Consider the following 8,361-nt stretch of genomic DNA (forward strand, 5'->3'; position numbering starts at 1 on the left):
TGTAAAACTTTATGATTTAATTTATTGCCTTCATTCTCTTCGTTCCAAATAAAAGTTTCTAATTGACATTCATTTCCTTTCTTATGAAACTGTATAATTTACTTTTAAATGACATTCGTTTCCAATAGTTTGAAACTTTTTAATTTACGTCATAGATCACATTAATTTCCCTTTAAATAGAATTTTCTAAGTAACATTATAGAAGACATTCATTTCTTTTATTGTGAAACTGTATAATTTACCTCATAAATGACATTTGTTTCCATTAATTTAAAACTTTTTAATTTACGTTGTAGAACACATTATTTTCATTTCAAATAGAATTTCGTAATATAGGTGACATTCATTTCTTTTCTTATGAAACTGTAAAATTTACTTTATAAATGACATTCATTTCCATTAATTTAAAGCTTTTTAATTTGCGTTGTAAATCACATTATTTATATTTCTAATATAATTTTCTAATTAACTTTATAGGTGATCTTCATTTCATTTGAGATAAAAGCGTTAGATGATATACTTTATAGGTGATATTCGTTTCATTTCGTATAAAAAAATTTAATGTACCTCATAGATGACGTTCCTTTGGTTTCGTATGGAATTTTTTAAATGTGTTTATAAGTTAGATTCATTTCATTTCCTAAAATGATTAATTTAATTTATAAGTGACATTTATTTCATTTCACAAACAAAAACTAAATTATTGACTTTATAAATGACATCATTTTCGTTTCTTATAGAATTTTCTATTGTACACAAGTGACGATCGATTTGTTTTCAATTAAACTTTTAATTTTTCAACGCTTTTTAATTTACTTTATAAATGATATTTATTTCATTTCATATAGCACCTTATTATTTTCTTTGTAGGCTACATTCGTTTTAATGCAATAATAATTTTAAAATTCAATGATGATATTTAAAATTTACTTCAGAAGTAATATTCGTATCTAAAACTTTAACTGTTAAACATCATTTATTTCATATATCACTTGATAGTTTACTGCTGTTTTTTTCACAGTTTTCTTCGTTAAATACACGGTAAAAAATTCCAGATCAAATTAGTACTGTAAAAAAATCGTATGTAAGATGTGTTGGCACTTTTTACCATAAATTTCATTTTTATCGAAACCTGCTACAGAACAATAAATCAGATATAATTAGTAAAAGTAATATATCTTATTTATTGTTATATAACTTGATAGTTTATTGCTGTTTTTTTCACAGTTTTCTCCATTAAATACACAATAAAAAATTCCAGATCAAGCTAGTATTGTAAAAAAATCGTATGTAAGATGTGTTGGTAAATTCCATTGTTATCGAAACCTGCTACAGAACAATAAATCAGATATAATTAGTAAAATAGTAAAAGTAATTTTTAAAGTAATTTTTACCGTAAAATACCTGAATAACTCTAATTAAATAAATATTACCGTAAAAACTGTAGTATACTATTTTACGGAAAAAATAGATTTTGCGGGTGATAATGCCGGTACTTCATATCGTATTTTGATCCGGAATTTTTCACAGTTTACTCCGAAACATCAAATTAATAATATTAATTTAACACACACTATTGATAACATTCTCAACTGCTTAAACCCTAATAACCCTCAACAGTAGACCCCTTTAATTTTTGCCCACATCAAAATTATTCCTTCCTAACTATCCCGGACGGTAAGGCTGAGGTTGGCTCTTGAGCATCTTCCAGCGGTTGCCGTGGGCAACGCGGGAATGAGAACGAAGGATGCTCTGAAGGAGTCCAGAAAGTAATCCTTTTCCTTAATCCTTTCCTCTCGCACTTAATCTCGTTTTTAATCTTCGATTGTCTCTCTTGTGCTTTTCTGGAGATTTGGCTTTCGGACAAGGAGGGACGATGGAATAATCAGGTGGCGGTTGAGAAAATTCCGAACATTCGTTTCGGAATTGCGGTACGAAGATTGTGTTTGCAGTTCTCTTGTAGCTCGTTCGCTTGAAATGATAGCTTAAACTTAAAATAATGTCGCGAGATACCTTTTTGGAGTAACTAATTATTTTAGGCAACGTCGTAAGGAAAATGTTAATTAGTATTCTGAGTTGTTTGTTTAAGATAACTCGGGTGAAAAGTTACAGTAGTATTTTGAGTTTTCGAACTTAAATTCTGGGAGAACTTTGATTTGCAGGATGTTTATTGTTATTTAAAAAGTAACCTTAAAATTTAATACTTAGTGGTTTTTACTTGTATTTTATAAGAAGCTGTTTTTTTTATTAATAAACAGTTGCAAGTTTTTTCAGAATTTTGGATTGGTTTCTATTCAACAGACAGTTGGGACTCAAAGCGCATTTGAAAAGTCAGTAACAACGATTTTAAAATTTGCTTTTAATATCGAAAATATATTTATCGATTGATTCGTAAACCGTAATAGATAATTGGGCACCAAACTGTAGTTGAATATTTAATTTTCATTCATTCAAATATATTGTTGAAGTCAAGAAATATATTTGATAACTGATTGTTTAACCACAAATTTTTAAATATTTTTTTTATGAAATCATTAAACTTAAAAAATATGTCTCACTTGCAAAAAAAAATTCTTTTTTGTACTTTCATTTGCATAAAATTATCAAAACAATTTAGTTCTAAAAGAGGGTAAAACGATTATTTTGAAGGGCTTAATAAATATTAATATTTAATTTAGTAGTGATTTGTTTGAGAAGATTTTTAAAATGTTGAGTAATTAAACGTAAAAATAAATCGAAATAGATGAATGAATAGATAAATATAAAATTATTTATTTAAAAGTGTATCCAAACTATAGAAAATGCTGAAGATATCTAAAAAATATGTTCCTAAACCTCTAATTATATTTTTCAGTCTTTCTGTATGAAATTCAGGTTGAACATCGAAGTCGGTAGATTCTTTTTTAATAAATCGGAACAGTTTGAGATTGAATGAAAACCTTGCATTTTGCAATACCACGTAAAAAAAATCGTATAATTTTTTATTCACTCCTTTTTTAAAACAAAATGATTTTTAAATAGAAAATAACATTTGCTTTAGTGATTTAATGAATAAATATGCAAAAAATAATTTGAACTTACAAATATGCAAATCAGGGTGTGGGGAGAGTAGTTGTAATTTTGTAGTGGTAGATACGCTACAGTACTCCCCCACCAGAATTATAGCTATGATAGAATTCGATGAATGGATGCCACTAGTTGATTCATTGCTGTTTTGTGCGAAGCCGGGAGAGCAGTATTAAGATCTCCGTATTTTTTGAGTGCTGAATGTGAGAGGTGTATTAACTTCACGGTCGTAGTCGCTCCTCTGTTGCCGTTAGCAGTCGAGTAATCACAAGTATGCAAGCCGACGTTTTGTGTGATCGAGATGAGACTGAGTAGCAACTGCGTGAGGAGGTGGATAATAATGCAGTCACAAGTAGCAAGTCAACTTTTCAATATGGATCATCCAACGAAGTAGGCGTTACTGCCGATGTAGGCGTATCCAGATCAAAGTGGGCGTTTTTTTGCCAAGGTAGGCGTGTTCACATCACGTCCGAAGGTCACCAATGTGGGGAGAGTAGTTACAGACCATGTCAACCGTCATCTATGAAAAGGTACCCCGACAGAGAGTCGAGTTAACATGTCTTATATACTAGTGAATTGTATTGTAATTTTGTAGTGGTAGATACGCTACAAGGGCTACAAAATATCTAAATAACTAAATTTCTTTTGGAAACGTTAAAGATTAGCGTTAAAGATTAGTGTAAAGATTTATAAACGTTAAAGAAAGTTAAAGTTATTAACAACTAAGACTACATTATCAAAGAAAAGTGGTAGAACATTTCAATCAACTTTTAAAGTATAATGTCAATACACTGTTGTAATTACGTCAATAACTAAAACCTCCTTTTGTAACGGACAAGAAACAAGAGCATAATATCATTGAGAAATTTTTAAAAAAATCATAATTGACTTTAAAACTCATTATACACTCAACTTATTCATTAATGTTCGCAATTTACCTGCCATATGTATAAAATTAAAAAAAAAAAAACAGCATGGTTTATAAAAATAAAATAGCTTCACAGTAATATACAAATTATTTTATTTCAACTGTTCTGTTTTATTTGTTTTATTTGTATTTGCTGGGGCAAAATATAATCAGGCGATAACTACTTTATTCTTATATAGCGTAAACGTCATATTTGTCTTATAAAATTTTTCAGAGTTTTAGAATAAGTTTAAGAAACTATTCACAAAATAGTTTAAAACTTTTTTTCGTTATAACTATAACGGTGGATGTATATTTTTTGTACAAATTTTATTTGCATAGTTTGTATTGAACATAACATGTGCATTCTTTTGCATACTTTTTTACACGGGCATTTCATTTTAAATGTTATTTGCATAATTTATGTTTCATAATAATATAAAATTTTCATTAATATGATCTTATTTTGACCGATATAAGTGTTTTTCTGTAATTTTTAAGTCTCTTCCCTTATATGCTTATTTTGTTTGAAAAGGAAAAATAATGTTTTGAAATTGGTGGAGGGAGAAAAAACAAAGATTTTAAGTAAGAAAAATGAAACGATGTTTAAATGTCATAAAAAAGAAAGCGAATATTTAATGAAACTATTTCATTCTTGACTGACTCCTTTTCAAAATCACTCTCCATTTTTTTAAATTCGAACGTTTAATTATTCTTTAAATTAGATATGCCTAAAATTAATGAACTTAATTTTAGTTGGAAGTTCTTTTTTCGGTAATAGTTTTTTATGATTTGCGAAATTTATAGACTAATTTTAAAATATTAGAGTGTTCAATATTTACAATATGGAAAAAGGCTTTCATTATAAGGAACAAAAACTTTTAAAATTTAATTATTATTGATAAGATGTTTATAGCAGATTCATCTGAACAAAACTTAGCACGACACAATGATGAGGCATATATTGACGAAGCTCATAGCTTCATATCGAATAAAATAAAAATATGTTCGTGAATTTTTAAAATCTTGTTACTCAATACAGTTCAAAATCAATGTTATGATTAATTTGGTCATTCTAATTTATTTATTTATTATTACTTTTTCATATAAATAACCTTTCATAGAACAAATGGATATTTTAATCACCCAGTCTGTAGCAAGTTGATGATTATAATATGAAATTTTATTTTCTAATCATTGTATTAGGTACCGAACCAAATACAAATAACACAATGGTGATCAATTATAAATTTGGTCTATTATCTCCTTGTGATTTTAAAATTGCCTAAGGCATTTGTAAATTTTCATTAATGGAATATTGTTAAGTAATACGATAGTTCTGATTAAATTAATTTAATATGTACCTTGATATGACTTATTGTATTAAAAAAAAAACAATGTTTAAAAGTCAGAAAAGAATACATATTTTTAAGAAAGCTAGTCTTACCCACAGTGAGAAAAGGAAGTATGATCTAACAGCCAAAATATGGTAAAACAGTATTTTTAAAGCTATGGTATAAATATTAGTGTTTGCTTTTTTTAACACCGAAAAGTAGGGTAATTTTTACCTAAACGACTTGGTAATATTTTTGGTAAAATTAACATTAAAATATGGTTTTTATAACATGATAAACTTGGAAATATTTGGTGATTTTTTTTGTAATACTTTAGGTCAGGGATGGCGAACCAATGGCACGCGTGCCATTTATGGCACGCGACACAATATTTTGGACACTCCACCGATCACAATTGTTGTTACACTATGAATTGTTATTACACAAATGTTATTACGCTATGAAGCATATGTAACAATTAAATTAAAATTCACAACAAACAAACAAAATATTAAACAATTATTAATAAAAAAAATTAAAATTAATGCTAAAAAACAATTAATAACCGTAAAAAACAAGCTAACAATGAATAACTAGCAAAAAAAATCAACTGTCCTGCTTAAACTAACATCTTAGAACCTAATATAAGTTATTGGTCATATAATCTGCAACAGCAGAAGTCACATTGATGTTACTTTAAGTTGAATTACTTGTATAACTGAGACATTACAAAATGCATTTTTTTCCAATGTAAATAAAGAGTTTTGAGTTGATAGTATTTAGTATTATTATTTTCCCAATAATCACGAAGTCAAAATTATTTGAAGGCACGTCTATAACCTCATTAAGCAATTTTTTAGAGAAAATGGCACTTTGGTGTATAAAGGTTCGCCACCCCTGCTTTAGGTAAATACTTTGGTGATTGTTTTGTAATACTTTTTTTTTGTAATACTTAAAAGTAGGGTAATTTTTACCTAAACGCCTTGGTAATATTTTTGGTAAAATTAACATTAAAATATGGTTTTTATAACATGTGATAAACTTGGAAATATTTGGTGATTTTTTTTTAATACTTCAGAGCAGGGCATAAAAATCATTTATTCGATTAATTTTTTTTCTTCAGTTTTGTGTATTTTTACAAAATGTATCAATAAGAACTATAAATTTTGAAAACAAAATTTTCAGTCAACAGTTATTATAAGAACAAACAATTATCAAATGAGTGGTTTAAATACCATAAATTTTACTTTATTAGCCAGAATTATTGTTTTTTTTTTTTCTTCTTTTTTTTTTTTACCAGAAATGGCATTATCATACATTACAATTAATTTACCAGAAAAGTTTTCTCTGTTCACAATTGATTCTTCTATGGAATTTTTCTCTATTTTTAAGTTTCAAACGTTCGTCTTTAAAAAAGGATTCGTAATAGCCGTGCCAATACTTTAATTAATCGCCATTTTCTTCGTATGCACCTATTCTACACTTGGTCATATTTGCAGATCAATGAAATCATTTGATTTAAAACACAAATTATCTAAGCAAAATAGGCGAGTGAACAAATCAAATATATTATGTAAAAAGACTTACATTTCATTGCACTCTTATCCGTGATTTTAAAAGATCAATAATTATTTAATTTATCTAGGTGTAGCATGGGTAAAAATTCGAACTCACCCTAACTCTTGCTTCGGTGAGATTGGTCCACATAGCTATTTCTTCTCTTGTAGACATGTCGGGATACCTATTTCTAGCAAATGTAGCCTCTAATTCTTGCAATTGCTGACTTGTGAAATGTGTGCGTTGTCGCCGTTGGCGCTTCTTTTTCTTCGGATCATCGTCCGCCGAATTGTCCGCCGGAGAATCGGCTGTTGCTCCGCTCTGACTTGGTTTTTCGTGGAGGGATCCGCCGTCTGCAAGAGATGACAAAAGTTCATTATTCAATGCAAAAGTAGTTTAAACTTGAAAGTAATCTCAATATCTTTAAAAATATTATCATACTGTAAAAAAAAATCCGAATCAAATTATGGTATAAATTACTGGCACTTTTGATGCATCATCCGTAAGATTTTATGGTGAAAAGTACCTGAGTATATTTTAACATATCATTTTATTTTATACAGTGTGCAAAATATGAAATCAGTTAAATATTTCTTCAATAATATGAACATTTGAACAATGAACATTTAAACTTAAAATTTTTTTGAAAGTTCATTACTTAAGCTAATCGGTTGATTTTGTTCAAATTGTGTATTTTTTTATGTAAGTGCATACCTCAAAATAAGGTAACATTTTTATGACTTACCATTTAAAGATGTTTTGACCCTCAGTAAAAGTAACTATGAAAAACAATAAATACCTTTTAAGAATAATATTTTGAAGGAAATTATTAATTATTTACATGCGCAATATATTTTTACAAGAAAATGTTTTAATTTCCTATTATGGCTCCATATTTTACAAAGAATTAAGCACGTTTTTGTGTTGGATTTCGTAGTTAATGCCTTCGACAGCTAATATAAATTGGCATATTTCAGTTAAGATCATCGAACCATAATGATTGTATGTTAGTATGTGAAAGACTAATAACTCATGTCAGAATATATTATGGTGTCATGTTTTAGACATTGCGCACTGCAAGCAAGATATTATTATACCCTCACATCAGAATAAAATTTTACATCCGTCAAAACGTCTGCACTAATCTAGCTCATGTTTCTTATCATTTTCATTCGTTTCATTCAGGTCGTCATTTAATAATTTATTTTTCTTCTTAATAAAATTTTGATTTATTTTCAATGACTGATCCGTTTGAAAATAAATCAGTAGTTAATATTTTTTTTTGCAATTATTATTTAACTAATTTTCTTTGTCTATGAACTAGTTAACATACCAATCAAAAGTATGTCAAATGTATTTTTATTCAAATTAAATACGTTTAAATGGATTTATTTCTTATCTACAATATCAGACAGTTTAACCTTTTCCCTACGGCGCATGATAGCAGCTGCCATTCTGATGTATATATATATATATATATATATATAAATAAACATT

General features: G+C 27.8%; 1 protein-coding gene across 1 annotated transcript in view; it reads right to left on the reverse strand.

The window, feature by feature from the left end:
- The window catches only part of LOC107439506 (pituitary homeobox x), a 69,610-nt gene that overhangs the window by 40,253 nt on the left and 20,996 nt on the right, over positions 1-8,361 (reverse strand). Inside the window, exon 2 of the mRNA XM_016052135.3 lies at positions 6,982-7,217. Coding sequence (XP_015907621.1) covers positions 6,982-7,217 — 236 coding nt within the window. The remainder of the gene's footprint in view (positions 1-6,981; positions 7,218-8,361) is intronic.

The sequence above is a fragment of the Parasteatoda tepidariorum genome, chromosome 6, assembly GCF_043381705.1.
Source record: "Parasteatoda tepidariorum isolate YZ-2023 chromosome 6, CAS_Ptep_4.0, whole genome shotgun sequence".
Classification (NCBI taxonomy): Eukaryota; Metazoa; Arthropoda; class Arachnida; order Araneae; family Theridiidae; genus Parasteatoda; species Parasteatoda tepidariorum.